Consider the following 15,843-nt stretch of genomic DNA (forward strand, 5'->3'; position numbering starts at 1 on the left):
GAAAAAAACCTAAAACAGCTATTTAACATGAATTTTACTATCTAACAAGGCCACTGATCCATAAAATGAAAGCAATGAACATAGGTGCCAACTCCCAGATTGAAAAATCTGGGATCGGCAGCGGCGTGGCACCGGAAGTCGCGCTGCGGCCATTTTGGAACTGGGCAGAGCAGCACCGGATGTTGCTTCTACGCATGCTCTGCCCATTTCCAAAATGGCTGCAGTGCCAGAAATTGCTTCTGTGCATGTCGAGAGACTCCAGACATGCGCAGGAGGAGCCTCTCCGGGCCGGTAAGAATCTGGGGGATTTACGGTGTTTTTTAAAATCCGGGCTGCCAGTGGGAAACGGCTGGAAAAACAGGGGTTTCCCGGGGAATACGGGAGACTTGGCAGCTATGGCAATAAACAATGCGCTGCAATGACACAATCGATCAATCAGTAGCTGGACTGGGTTCCACACAGCCACAAAAACAATACAAAAAGAGCCGCACAAACAAAAACGCAAAATAAATAGCAAAGACAGACCTCATCGTAACACTCAAATCGGAAGTGTAGCACTCAAAACGGAGTATGCTCGGCTTCCAAAAAAAGTTCTCAAATCGGAACACTTATTTCTGGCTTTGCAGTGTTTGGGTTCCCAGTTGTTTGAGTACCAAGGTACCACTGTATAGCACTCTTAGTCTGGTTATATTTCCCTTCTTCGGTGAGGTAGGCCATTGTGGAGAGAACCAAAACGAAGAGGGCGTCTGTGGCCGTTTAAGGTCCTCTTTCCATGGTCCAAAGATTAAGTCAACATCACACACAAACATCATTATTCCTCCTCCTCTAAATCGACACCATTCCATTAACTCTTCCCGTTTTGTTTTTGAAGAAGTCGCTTTCTTACGAAGCTTATTTTCTGGTGGCCTTTGTTGACAGAACATCCATAGCCATGAAGCCGGGGGGGGGGGGCCACAGAGTGACACACAGCCTTTACTTCTGCTTCCAGTTTGAAAGATGGGAAAGTGGAAGAGCATAGCAAGGCCATAACATACTAATGGCTCCCATTAAAAAGATGTTAGGCTAGCAGGTAATGGGAGCAGCTAGGGAGCCAGTGTGGTGTAGTGGTTAAGAGCGGTAGACTCGTAATCTGGGGAACCGGGTTCGCATCTCCGCTCCTCCACATGCGGCTGCTGGGTGACCTTGGGCTAGTCACACTTCTCTGAAGTCTCTTAGCCTCACTCACCTCACAGAGTGTTTGTTGTGGGAGAGGAAGGGAAAGGAGAATGTTAGCGGCTGTGAGACTCCTTCGGGTAGTGATAAAGCAGGACAGGGGCGTAGCCAAGATCAAAATTAGGGGGGGCAAGGGGCGGGGGAGGGGCCACAGTGGGGCAAGGAAAGCCATGGTCGTTCAGGGGCGAGGGGGCGCCAGGATCAGCCCGAAATCGGGCTGCTCCGACCCCTCCTCCCTCTCTGCGATCGGCAGGGGCGAGGGGGCGCCAGGATCAGCCCAAAATTGGGCTGCTCCGACCCCCTCCTCCCCCTCCGAACCCCCCAAAAGGGGGTAGATCACTGCCAGTTTTTAACTCTGAGTAGATCGCAGTCTCTTGGAAGTTGGCCACCCCTGTGATGATAAGTCTGACTTGCTGTAGGCAGTCTTCTACATTCCTGTATTGCGGGGAGGAAAATATGAAGCAACCAGCTACATAGGATTTGCCTATAGATATTTGCCAGGGAGCCTTCCCATAGGTATACTGTATGCATAATCTACTTATTTGTAGGGTGCAAAGAACCAGTTAGTTCTCTAGAATCAAAAAATTGGGACTATGAGGATAATCTAGTCTGACCCCCTGTAATGCAGGAATCTTTCGAACCCACAGCCCTGAGATTAAGGATCTCGTGCTCTACCAACCGAGCTATCCCTACTAAGCTCTGTGTGTGCCCATTTAATCTCTGGCCTCATGTTCAGTACTGGGTCCTTTTGTTAATCCAGGGAAAGCAAAAAATTGGGCGCAGCCAGTTTCACATGGTAGTTTTCTACCCTCAACTTCCACAAAACTGAAACATACGGGGGAATTTTTTTCCACCCAAGCCTATTCAAATGTGTCTCAAGGTGATAAAATGTCTCGGAACAAAGCCATGTGTGTCGTGTGTCAGGAGAAAGGAACCTGTTTGCTTGCCTGGTTTGGGATTTCCTTGAAAAAAATACGACGGACACTGTTTGTTAAAGCCCAACAGCAAAAATCAATAGGTGTCCTAAGTGTTTTTCATTTCATAGAATCATAGAGTTGGAAGAGACCACAAGGGCCATCCAGTCCAACCCCCTGCCAAGCAGGAAACACCATCAAAGCATTCCTGACATATGCCTGTCAAGCCTCTGCTGAAAGACGTCCAAAGAAGGAGACTCCACCACACTCCTTGGTAGCAAATTCCACTGCCGAACAGCTCTTACTGTCAGGAAGTTCTTCCTGATGTTCTGTTCCTGATTTACAGAACAGAAATGGTAAATGATAACTAAAATTTGGGGACAGGGCTTATTTCTGGCACAGGTGACAACAATTTAGTGGGTCAGCTTCTATGTAATTTCTAACCAGGGCATAAGCCTGGGGTGGATTTCAACCCCATTTTCAAACCTGGCATTTAGAGCTGGGTATTTAGGATTTTCCTATTGATCTGAACCACTGGCCTCCAGTGCCTGACTCTACATAAGCTGCCAGGCCCTGCCCACTATAAGCAGGTATTTTTTAAAAGCCAGCATTGATTATTAATCACTTTCTCATACGGATGCTAGCAGCGACCCAAACTTCATAAATCACTGGCTCCCCCTGCTGGCTTGAACAATATAACACTACTGTTACTAAAACTACCTAGTACTAGTACTACTGTAATGGTAAAGGGACCCCTGACCATTAGGTCCAGTCGTGACCGACTCTGGGGTTGCGCGCTCATCTCGCATTATTGGCCGAGGGAGCCAGCGTACAGCTTCCAGGTCATGTGGCCAGCATGACAAAGCTGCTGCTGGCAAACCAGAGCAGCACATGGAAACGCCGTTTACCTTCCCGCTGCATCGGTTCCTATTTATTTACTTGCATTTTGACATGCTTTCGAACTGCTAGGTTGGCAGGAGCAGGGACCGAGCAACGGGAGCTCACCCCGTCACAGGGATTTGAACCGCCGACCTTCTGATCAGCAAGCCCTAGGCTCAGTGGTTTAACCACAGCGCCACCTGGGTCCCTAGTACTACTGTACTAAAATGTTAATAATTTATATTCCCTATTCCCCTTTCACATTCCCCAATTCTCACCCCTTTTTTAAAGAAAAAACAACAACCAACCAAACTTTATTTATTCATATGTTTGTATAGAAAAGGACTGAAATGTATGTATGCGTGATTAAAACATTTGAATGCACTGAATTATTTTAATTCGGCATCCTAAACTCTCTCCCACACACACCCAGGAAGGGGGGGGGGGTTCTCAATGCCTGTTGCACATTTCATTATTGAAATCGTTCAGGAGAAAGAAAGAAAAAAGCAAGACACCACCATTTTACATTTCAGTTGACACAAAAGTCTATAATTTCCAAATCCTTCTTTTTATCCATTAAACAAATATCTATCTATATACAAAACAGCAGCAACATGAATCTCACACGGCAAAAACTAAAATATCCAGAACTTTAAAAAATAATTTGCATAAAAATATAGAGAGGACGATTTAGACCCAGTAGGCAAAAATATACAGTTCAAGTTTAACTGAAATGAAGTCTAGAGAAGATGGACGCTTCATGCAGAGAAGAATCGCAGGTCTTAAGGCACGTTTAAAGCCAAATTGGTGGAAGACCTGTGGTGGATTCTCCTAGCAACTTTTTCTTTACTTCACAGTGGCTGCAGAAGAGCTGGTGCTTTCAGCAGGAATGCCACTATTTATTTATTTTCTCAGCTGAAATATATTCCCTCTCCCCGCGCCCCCACAAATGCCTCTTCCTGTATGGAAAGCGAGGTGGGTATATTGAGTTTGACCAGGAAAACAACACAGGGAAACGTTTGACCACCTCCTCTCCCAACTCAGTCATATTAAGACTGAATGGCCCATCCAGTTCTCACTGCAACTAACCAGCAGCAGCCTGAGGGAACAGGGGTTACGGGGAGAGAGAGGGAGGGAGGGCACAGCAGGGCCTAAGATGGGAGGAGGAGGCAAGGCAGGCCCACCTGAGCAGGGGAAGGGACCAATTCTATTCCAGCCAGAATCCCCTGCACAGGTTAATCTAGGAATAGGCACCTGGAAATGGATTAGCAAGGCTTGCCAACTGTTTCACAAGGGGAACCATAAAAGGGTTCTCCAGAAAGCCGGTTGGGCCACTCACACAAAAGGAGACTGTGTGGAGGTCTCAGTTCAACAGCTACTAGATCACGGCTGGACTTCTTAAAAGGTGTCAGAAGCTTACCTTCCAAGTCCTGGACTGCAGAATCCGGGACCGGCAGCCGTGTGACACCAGAAGTTGCGTCGACGTAACTTCCGGTGTCGCTTTGCCCTTCTATGGGCACCAAAAATGGCCGCCGCCGGCTTCAAAAGTCGCTTGTACGCATGTCAGGAAGTGTGTCAACGCAACTTCCGGTGTCGGTCCGCCCATCTATGGGCACCAAAAATGGTCGCCGCTGACACCGGAAGTCGCGTCTATGCACTTCCGGACATGCATAGATGCGACTTTTGAAGCCGGCGGCGGCCATTTTTGGTGCCCATAGAAGGGCAAATCGGAAAGAAAAAAATGGCCGCCAGCAGGAGAAAATAACGGAGAAAAACGGGAGACGAAGTGATACAGGGGACCACCGGGAAAAGGTAAGTAAAAACGGGGGTTTCCCGGGGAAAACGGGGTCTTGGCAGCTATGGTCAGAAGACACTCCACTGTGTTTTTTTCTGCTACAGACTAACCCAGTGATGAAGTGGCAGAGGGGCAGGAAAATAGGAGGAGGAGGAAAGGCACACGTAAGAACAGGAGGAAGGAGGAGCGAAGGAAGATTCCCCAGGCCAGCCCAGGGCATTTGCTGCCTGAAGCAAAGAATGTTTCCACTCCGCTGCCAACCCCTGATTTCATGCACAGAATCTGGCCAGACTGGCTGTCGAACCTCGTTTCAACTCTGGCAATGGGACAGCACACCTGAGGGGAGCAGGGTTCTTTTAGGGGGTGCAGGGCAGTCTGTGTGGGGCGTGCACCTTCTCGGCATCTGCCTCCTCCTGCCTAACGGTAGGGCCAACCCTGAGAATTCTCTTGAGTACCCAAAAAGAGAATGGAAATCGATCACTGATCAGAAGGTAACACAGCGTACAGAGAGTGTCCAGGCAACCAGCATTGCCTGTGAAAAGTTTTATACCGCCGTAGTAAGAAAGTAATTTAGAAAGGGTGTGTGAAAAGAATGGAGATGGCTTTTGGGGCAAAGGAATGAAGAGGACGGCAACTGTAGGAAGCACAGAGGATAAATTGATTGGGGGCCATTTCAGGGGTAACGGGAGACTCGAGGACCACTGAATATGTTTCCAGCAGTCAAAAATGAAGCAGTTAAGCCTTGCACACTTCTGGCGGCCAGGTCAAAATATATGGGGAGACGTACACAGAAGCGGAAAGGGTTAAGAACTGCAACACGCCAGTTGAGGCTGCAGACAGACAAATGATTGAAAGGGTATGAGGGCACAGATAGTAAAAAAAAAAAAGTATGTGAGATGGGGGAAAGATTGCTTATTCAGTCTGGCTAGTAACGCCCTTCTGCGCATGGAACTCATAGCAGTGGGGATGTGGGTTTGGGCCCCACACATCTCCCTCCGGGGAGCAGCCATGCCCCTCTGGTCGAGCACGGGGTTCTGCATGCGCAAGTCCCGGTTTCAACCCTGCCACTACTGCCCATTAAAAGGATCTCAAGTGGTTAAGGCTGAAAAGGCAGCAGGTACCCCTACCAGACAGCTCAAATTGGGCTACATGACCCCAAAGATTTGGCTCAGTTATACGACAGCTTCTTCTATCGTTCTCTTCATATGAAAAGCAGAGAGACGACGATGCAGTTAAGCTCAAGAGCAGCTCAGACCAGGTAATGAGGGTGGGATCTGAGGCTCAGAGCATTTTACCACCTATCAATCACAGTGCAATACACTTGTCAGTAGTCAGGTGCAGGATCTGCCTTTTGCTTTGCGGGGTCCGGAATTCAGGATCTGCCCATCTGCTCAGCATCTTCCAGGCTCATTCATTCTCTTCCACGGGAAGCTAAAACGCCACAATATTCCTACAGAGGGCAGTCTCTACAGTCAAGAGAGGTCCTTCCTACAGCCGGGAATTTCCCCTACATGACACACATCATCCCTCCGGTTGCCATGAACACCATTAATACCCACCCCCAGGACGCAGCAGCCCCTGCAGCCGCCACAGGCTTCCTAAGGACCCCAGGAGGGGGCGCTCTTGGCTTCACAGTAAGAGCAGGGGGCGCCGATGCCACTTGGCACAGATACTTCTCCCCAAGCAGGTTGGTGACCACCAGCCTGGCTTGCTGCGAGCAACAGTCTGAGGTGTAAGTGACGGACTCCGCCAGGCCATCGGAGTGGTGGGCGACCATGGCGCCCCCTTCCACCTGCACCGAGCGGACGCCAGCTTCGTCCCAGATCCGCAAGGTGGCCGTCCAACGCTGGTCGTGGCAAGGGGTCCGTGGTGGGCCACAGGACCCGCCAACAGAAGTGACGTTGCAGACTGGGGAGGAGACTGGGTTCTGCACCTGCGGGCGAAGAGGAGCTTCTTGTTACAGCATATCCAGAAATGAGGTATTTGGATACAGGGTCTGGTAACCAAGCCTGATGAGGAACAGTTGAGGGAGCTGGGTATGGTTAGAGGAGATAGGATAGTCATCTTCAAATATCTTAAAGGCTGCCACATGCAAGATGGAGCCAGCTTCTCCCCCCCCCCTTTTTAAAAATTATTATTATTTTAAAAGAATATATTTTTGACAAAGTAATAATCATAAATAAATAAGAATAAACATGTGCTCCCCAGCACTGAGACCATTCCATTGTAACTATCCAACCTCCCAAAATTTCAACACCTCTTTCGATGGTTTGACCCCTTTCCGTTTTAACAGTACAGATTCTACAAACACCCTCCAGATCTCCTTAAAAATCATTTCTCCTGCATATTCCCTGTCTTACCTTAATGGCACATGCTAATTTATCATCAATAACTATATCCCACAGCTCTTTATGCCATGCTTCCATTTTATATTCTGCTTTCCCCTTTCACTTCCTAAAGCTATTTGTGCAGCTGTCAATAAATTTCTGAGCAAGTCTTTCATAGCACCAGCTTGTTTTCTCCCACTCCAGAGGGTAGGACCCAAACCATTGGATTCAAGTTACAAGAATGGAGATTCCAACGAAACATCAGGAAGAGCTTTCTGATTATAAGAGCTGTTGGACAATGGAACGGACATTGATAAAGATGTTGAATAAGATTGGGCCCAAGATAGAACCCTGTGGCACCCCACTAGTCACTTCTCTCCAGGATGAGAAGGGAGCCATTGATGAGCACCCTTTGGCTTTGACTCCCTCGGGAGGTGGTGGACTCTCCTTCCTTGGAGGTTTTTAAGCAGAGGTTGGATGGCCATCTTGCCATGGGTGCTTCAATTGAGATCCCTGCATTGCAGGGGGTTGGACTAGATGACCCTCAGGGTCCCTTCCAACTCTATGACTCTAAGATGCTTTTAGGGGACACAGAATCATAAGCACAAAAGATCTGAACTATCGTGCATACCTCAATCTCTGAGTGGTGAGAGATTTCAGGGATTCCTGCACTTTAACCAGGGTTTTGTTTCCTTGGAGCGAAGGCCAATGGAGACTCTGGTGTCTTAAGGATATGTGTTTTTATTTACACGCATTGGCTAACTCATTCGGTTCTCGGGGAGATCTCAAAGCCATAGCTTTGGGTCCAAGCACACAGCAAGAGCAGCTTCTGTGTCTCCAGTTTCCAGCATGAGCCTATTTTCCTTCATCCTAGGATGGTGTGGCACCCAGCCAGGGGAAGTGGGGAAAGGCCTGCCCACTTGTCTCTATGGCAACATGTACAAATGGCAGTATATAACTGGCCAGCTCTTTCCATTATTTGACAAAGAAAGCGGTCTGATTGGTTTCCTCTTAAAGATTCTATCACATACACAGGATCACAGGTTTGGAAGTGACTGTCCTCCCCAAACTTGTAACGCTATGACCCGTGACGACTTCCTTGCTTCTTTTGACAAACATGATTCCTTCTGACGGTTTTGAAGCAAACCGCGTGCATGGAACCTGTGCAGATATCTGTTGGACTACAATTCCCATCATCCACTGGCCATGGGATTTGGAGTCCACCATCGGGGGGGCACCATAGCTGCCAAGTACCCCATTTTCCCTGGGGAAACCCCCGTATTTTCTTACCGTTTCCCGCAGGTGTCCCGAATGGCAAAATACCCCGTATTCCCCCGGATTACGGAGCTCCTGCCATGCTCCTGCCGGCACCGGAAGTCACTTCTACACACTTCCGGACATGCGTAGAAGCGACTTCCAATGCCACTGTGCCCATTTCCAAAATGTCCGCAGCGCCAGAAGTCGCTTCTACGCATGTCCGGAAGCGCGTAGAAGCGACTTCTTGCGCTGCAGACATTTTGGAAATGGGCACAGCGGCATCAGAAGTCGCTTCTACACATGTCCGGAAGTGCGTAAAAGCGACTTCTTGCGCTGCGGACATTTTGGAAATGGGCACAGCGGCATCAGAAGTCGCTTCTACGCATGTCCGGAAGTGCATAGAAGCGACTTCCGGTGCTGCGGCGCTGCTGATCCCAGATTTTTTTAGTCCGGAACTTGGCACCTATGGGGGGCACACAAGACACACATACCATGGGTTCTCCATCCCAATATATAAACAAAGAGTAACTCCAGGCATTCTCCCATGGGCACCCTGCTCCCCAGTTCTCTCCCCCAACAAAACTCACCAGAGGTAGAGGCATCACAAGCAGCTGTAGGTGGGCAAAGCTAGGATCCCCAGATGGGTGAAGGAGGCTAGCCTGCAGCGTCAGGGTGATCACAGAGCCAGGATCAGCGACATCAGGTACATTCAAGGTCATGAGTCCAGTTGCTGTTTGGTTAAAGTCCAATTGTAGCCTGCAGAAAAGGGGAGCGGAAGCTAATATTTAAGAGATGGGTGGGTGGGGCCTGAGCATTATCAAGAAGCTACAGTATTTTATCTAGCTGTTTAAAACATGTCTAGACTGTATTTCATATAAAACGAGGAAGTTTGTAAGGTTAGATCAGGGGTAGGCAAACTAAGGCCTGGGGACCGGATCCGGCCCAATCGCCTTCTAAATCCAGCCCACGGACGGTCCGGGAATCAGCGTGTTTTTACATGAGTAGAAGGTGTCCTTTTATTTAAAATGCATCTCTGGGTTATTTGTGGGGCATGGAAATTCGTTCTCCCCCCCAAAAAAAAACAAATATAGCCCAGCCCCCCACAAGGTCTGAGGGACAGCGGACTGGCCCCCTGCTGAAAAAGTTTGCTGACCCCTGCGTAAGATCAATACAATATGGTATGACCAGCAACAAAACTGCCCCCCACCACTGATCAGAGAGGCAACACCCCTAATTCCCCCCCCCCTCTAAACATGAGGAGGCAGGGCACCTGCACAGAGGCCTAAACCCTCACCACCCAGCTTTTAAAAACATTCTCGTGTGCACAGGCTCCTGAGATCTCCAAGAACGTTCACAGCCTTAGGATCTCCAAACTTTTTTTATATTTTGGAACGGAAATTGAGTTTTCAGGAAGTTGCATTCTGCGCAGTGCAGCAGTAGTGGAATCCGCACAAGCCCTGCCTTTGGAATGCGGGGCAAGGCAGGGCATAAAAGACTAGAACAGGCCGAGTTAAAATGCTAGGAACTGGTGTCTTCCGTGGTTGCTCATTCATCTGAATTACCTGGAGCTGGAGATGTTGACCGGGAACCCAGGAACGCTGCTTACCCTCAGATCATACAGTTTGGGTGAGCCAGGATTCGTCACCTTCCAGGCAATGGTAGCAGGTCTCCCTGGCAATACCGGAGCGTCTGTGCTGAGCTGGAACAAAGCAGGATGCAGGTTAGAGCACAGCACCCAAGCTACCATGCCACTCCATGTCACCATAGCTGCCAAGTTCCGGCCTGAGAAATAAGGGACTGGACCGGAAGTAGCAGACCGGAAGTAGCACTGTCGCCATTTTGGAACTGGGCGGAGCATGCTCAGAAGCTACTTTTGATGCTGCTCTGCCCTGTTCCAAAATGGCCACCGCACCAGAAGTCACGCTGCAGCCATTTTGGAACTGGGCAAAGCAGCATCAAAAGTCGCTTCTGAGCATGCTCCGCCCAGTTCCAAAATGGCCGCTGCGCCAGAATAAACCGGGAACAAAAAAAATCTGTTTTTTCGGCTGGGGACAGCCGGAAAAACGGGGGTTTCCCGGGGAATACGGGAGACTTGGCAGCTATGTATGTCACTCCCTGGAGAGATGCGTGGCTCGGGCACCTGCAGTCCCCATGGTAAGTGTCGGATGTGTTTTGTTATGTTTCTTGACTGAACCAAAAAGTTTCATGAGCCCATTAAAAAGAACCCTCATATTTTTGTCACCCCTCTCAGTTATGACACCCAGGAAGGCCCGTACTCACCGCACCCCCTTCCTCCACCACTGCAGCTTCCCCAAGCGGAGACACATGGCTCTCTTCTTCATTTCCCTGCCTTACCTCCAGCAGAGATGCCTCAACAGTGGTCGCTTGAGGGGCAGCTCTCTCCACCTTCCGGCCGTCTCCATCCATAGCACGCAGCACTACAGAGAAGCTGCTGTCGGTCATCAGGGTGGGAGGCAGCTTGGCCACAAGCAGGTCTGTCCGGTTGGCTCCTCCTTCCAGTTTCAGCTCCTCGAGGCTGCCTCCCCTCCCCTCCAAGTTCACAGCTTTCAGCTGAACAGAGCCAGCCTCAGGGGATCGCTTCAAACCAGTCGCCATAACGACCAGGTAAGTGGGCAGGCCTGTTGGAATGAAAGGCAACAGCTCATTGGACCACGCCAGTTGCTGGGAGAGTACAGGACGGAAGAGTAGGGACGCGGGTGGCGCTGTGGTCTAAAACCACTGAGCCTCTTGGACATGCCAATCAGAAGGTTGGCGGTTCAAATCCCCGCAACAGAGTGAGCTCCCGTTGCTCTGTCCCAGCTCTTGCCAACCTAGCAGTTCGAAAGCACGCCAGTACAAGTAGATAAATAGGTACCACTGCAGCGGGAAGGTAAACGGTGTTTCCGTGCGCTCTGGTTTCCGTCATGGTGTCCTATTATGCCAGAAGCAGTTTAGTCATGCTAGCCATATGACCCAGAAATCTGTCTGTGGACAAACGACGGCTCCCTTGCCCTGAAAGCAAGATGAGCGGTCCAGCCCCATAGTCTCCTTTGACTGGACTTCCCCTTGGGAGCATCTTGACTGGACAATGTGAGAACAGGATGCCTGCCTTGATGGGCCGCTGGTCAAATCCAGCAGAGCTATTCTTGTTTTTTTGTTTGTGTTCATCCAATCCCAAAGATGCTAAGTGTGCCTGCTTATAGGCGGGGCCTCTGGAAGTACCCAAGCCTACGATTAGGCTGGAAATTGGCAGCTAGCAATAATGTCTGAGGAAACAGGTGATGCCAAGCTGTGGGATGGAACCAACGGAGGGATTGTTTCATATCTGACTGCCAAATAATATCGGACAGTTAACGGGGACAAAGGCTTGGGGTGGGGGGAAGAATTTTCCAAAAACCAACATTAGGAAAAAGCAGAACATATTAAAATGAAATTCTACGGACAGCACAGATGAAAAACTAAAAAAAAAAAAATTATGAAAAGACAAATGTTTTGGTTTTTGCCAATATATTTTTTTAAAGACAGGTGAAATCCTTTAAATATCTAGGTTTGAGCTATAAAAACTCCGTCTTCTAACAATGTACATCCCACAATTGGTTTCCATATTATATCTTGGTGTTCTCCCATGAATAAATTTAGTAATGCTAATTCCAGCATGAATTTCGTTTTGTTTTTAACTTCCTTTCTAATTATAGGAGTATCATGAAAAATCTGATTGCTTAAATTGGGTCACTTTTCCCACATACGTTTAAAATGATCTCTTAATGGTTCATTCTTTCCAAACACATTGGTGAACTTGTTTTTCTTTCTGAATGTTTGACACTCTTAGTGGCACAAAGCATACTTCTGGTGCAGATTTTATTGAATTTTGAATTTTCTCTAAGCTGGGTGGAAGTAGACCCATAGCGAAATTTTGCCCCATGAAGAAGACCCCTTGTTGCTCCTCAGTGTCTAATTCCCAATCCACTTCCTATGGTCTTTTAAGACTGGATAATGACAAGGACTTTTTATTTATTTTTTTAAAAAAATCACTGTCCCTCTCCAGGGCCCCTGCCGCCACCGCACAGCTGTGGAAAAACAAACACCGAAGAGTCACTGCATGGGAAAGATCCCAAACATACCTTTTACAGGGGAACCATCCAACATAAAAAGCCCAGGGTGGCGTCCATCCTTTGGAACCGCAAAGTAATACAGGAAGTCAAAGGTGCTCTGACCTGTCAACAAATGTTTCAGGGAAATTCTCAGGTGTAAAAAAAGAAAGAAAAAGGTTATTTATGTATGCCACTACTGTGGCCCGTGTTTTGTTAGCCCCCAAATGGAAAACGAGCAAGGTCCCAACTAAAGAAGAATGGCAACTTAAACTGATGGAATATGTGCGGCTTGTGGACCGATCCTATAGAATAAGAGAACAAGAAGAACATAGGTTTAAAGAAGATTTGGAAACGTTTATTGAATATATTGGGGGGGGGGAATTGTGTACACTTGAAAACGTGGGCAGCATTAAGATAAATTCAACAGCGTAAAAAAGTTTTGATGGGTGTAATAGAATACTGAATGCTTTAGTTTAGTAAAATATGCAGGGATTTATGATATGCAAAATGAACCATGGAAAGAGAAGAAAGGAAGCCATTGATATTTTAAGGTTGTTTAAATGAATGCTCTAAATTGTAAAAAAGAAAATTTAATAAAAATATATATTTATATTTAAAAATGAATTTCAGTAAGAACAAGAATAAAATAAAGTACAGTGGTACCTCGGTTTAAGTACACAATTGGTTCTGGAAGTCTGTACTTAACCTGAAGCGAACTTTCCTATTGAAAGTAATGGAAAGTGGATTAATCCATTCCAGACGGTCTGCGGAGTACTTAACCTGAAGCGTACTTAACCTGAAGTGAATTTTCCCATTGAAAGTAATGGAAAGTGGATTAATCCGTTCCAGACGGTCCGCAGAGTACTTAAACTGAAGCGTACTTAACCCGAAGCGAATTTTCCCATTGAAAGTAATGGAAAGTGGATTAATCCATTCCAGATGGGTCCGCGGAGTACTTAAACTGAAGCGTACTTAACCCGAAGTGAATTTTCCCATTGAAAGTAATGGAAAGTGGATTAATCCGTTCCAGATGGGTCCGCGGAGTACTTAAACTGAAAGCACTCAAACCGAGGCGCACTTAAACCGAGGTATGACTGTACACATTTTTAAAAAAACAAACAAACAAACAAGTACAAGCATTTCAACATTTTGGGTGCCTCCGGACTGTCAGTCTTTTGTGGAGGAGATTCGAACACACACCAGGAAATGTAGGTTTAAGAGTGCAAGAAAAGCCTGGTGAATCAGGCCAGTGGCTCATCTAGTCCAGCATCCCGTTCTCACAGTAGCCAACCACATGCCTGACAGAAACCCACAAGCAGGACTTCCAGCACCTGGTATTCAAAGCATTGCTGCCTTCAGCCGTGGAGGCGGCACATAGCCATCAAAGCTAGAAGCTATTGATTATTAAAACCAATTAAAGTGATTTAAAGCACTAAAGACTAAATAGAACCTAACCTATGCGTAACCACATAAACCTTGTGCAAGAAATCAAGATGAATGCACAATAAATAACTTGGAGGGGCCCCTTTGTCAATGATCCATTCTCCCATTGCCAGCAAAGCAGCCTGGGGTCCAGTAAGACCAGGCATCCCCAAACTGCGGCCCTCCAGATGTTTTGGCCTACAACTCCCATGATCCCTAGCTAACAGGACCAATGGTCAGGGATGATGGGAATTGTAGTCCAAAACATCTGGAGGGCCGAAGTTTGGGGATGCCTGAGTAAGACACTTCATCCCTTTCATTCACACAAGCAGCTTTTTACACCCAGAAATGCCACCCTATTTTTCCAAACAATATTCATCACCAGCACCTCCGAATTCAGTGCTCTCCAAGCTGTCGTCCTGCCCTTCTTTCAGACTTGTAGCCATTTTAGAAATGTTAAATGCAGTTGCAGCTGTGTAGCCTGTACAGTGCGGACTGGCAAAGTGCTATTTCGGTTTTACTGTCCCCCCAAAATGAGAATCTCTCTCCTTGCTGCTGCTGCCACCCCTACAATTGCTTCCTGTTCAGTGGCGACTCCGCATTACTGAGTTGCCCCATAAATCGGTCAGTTCCTGTTGGGGAGAGGGCTCACAAGTTGCAAGGATAAAATTCATTTTTATTCATTTATTCCACAAACGGCTCATTAATTTTTGTATGAATGCAGTTCGCAATAGCAATTTTAAAAATAAAAACAAGCAGTTGCTTAAAGTCATTGCTCCCAAAGGAAACAGGAACAAAGTTAGGGACTGTTAAGGAACTATCTGCTCACAGAAAAGGACACAGAAGTTATGAGGATGAAACGCTGAATTAAAGAAATGGTTGCAAGAGACCTAGATGGAACTGGACTTATAAATAAACCAGGCATAGGCAAACTCTGGACCTCCAGATGTTTGGGACTACAATTCCCATCATCCCTGACCACTGGTCCTGTTAGCTAGGGATGATGGGAATTGTAGTCCCAAACATCTGGAGGGCCGGAGTTCACCTATGCCTGAAATAAACATTATAGTAGAATCCTGGTCATTGGGACAGTGGAATTTGTGTTTGAATTCCATTTTCATGCTACAATGGAAAAAGCAATGCAGCACTAGATCCCTGACATGGAAGCAACTCACTATTATTATTATTATTTTATTTTATTTATTTATTTATTCAATTTATATACCGCCCTATATCTGGAGGCGGTTCACAGAAAAGAGCACAATATATAAAATTAAAACAATAACCCAATAACACTCCCCCCCCAAAAAAAGAGAGCCACATTTGAAAAGGTTAATCAGGTCAACCAAAGGCCTGGTTAAAAAGGAACGTTTTTTGCCTGGTGCCTAAAGGTGTATAATGAAGTCGCCAGGGGAACTTCCCTGGGGAGAGCATTCCACAGACAGGAAGCCACTGCAGAGAAGGCCCCTTTCTCATGTTGCCACCCTCCGGACCTCACTAGAAATCATTTACTCTAGAGAATAGAGTTTCACCGTGTCGGAGCAATCGTTTGCTCAAAGATCTGAAAAAGACGGCCACTGTTTGAGGCCAAGAATAGATCCGATGCAACTGGCACTCCCTAGCGCATCCCAGATGTGTGCAAAATCACCCAGAGGAAAAATGGAGCTCAGCATTCTGGCCTCACATATTCCAGCACCTCAGTTTGGCTTTCCTCACCTTGGACGTGCACAGAGTAGTGGCCTTGCGACTGAAGTGTCAGCATCCATTTACCAGCATGGACAGGGGGAGAAAGGACTGCTCTGTAGATGCTGCCAATGGGCCGGATCTTGGCCAACGGGCCGTGGGCTGATGAAGAAGCCTGTGTTACACCTGCAGGGAAGGTTACAAGGGGAACATAAACTGGGTTAAACATTATTCCCTTTAAAATTGGTTGGACTGGATAAACG

General features: G+C 47.4%; 1 protein-coding gene across 6 annotated transcripts in view; it reads right to left on the reverse strand.

Annotated features, from left to right (window-relative positions):
* Positions 1-4,670: 4,670 nt before the first annotated feature.
* Positions 4,671-15,843, reverse strand: part of VWA7 (von Willebrand factor A domain containing 7) — a 45,443-nt gene continuing 34,270 nt past the window's right edge. For all 6 annotated transcript variants that reach the window (XM_060271159.1, XM_060271157.1, XM_060271160.1 and 3 more), the window contains 6 exons: positions 15,614-15,766; positions 12,506-12,598; positions 10,740-11,023; positions 9,947-10,083; positions 8,972-9,140; positions 4,671-6,733 (listed from right to left, as the gene is read on the reverse strand). In XM_060271159.1, the coding sequence (XP_060127142.1) occupies positions 6,308-6,733; positions 8,972-9,140; positions 9,947-10,083; positions 10,740-11,023; positions 12,506-12,598; positions 15,614-15,766 (1,262 nt within the window). In that variant the 3' untranslated portion in view covers positions 4,671-6,307. The remainder of the gene's footprint in view (positions 6,734-8,971; positions 9,141-9,946; positions 10,084-10,739; positions 11,024-12,505; positions 12,599-15,613; positions 15,767-15,843) is intronic.

The sequence above is a fragment of the Zootoca vivipara genome, chromosome 2 (genome assembly GCF_963506605.1).
Source record: "Zootoca vivipara chromosome 2, rZooViv1.1, whole genome shotgun sequence".
Taxonomy (NCBI): Eukaryota; Metazoa; Chordata; class Lepidosauria; order Squamata; family Lacertidae; genus Zootoca; species Zootoca vivipara.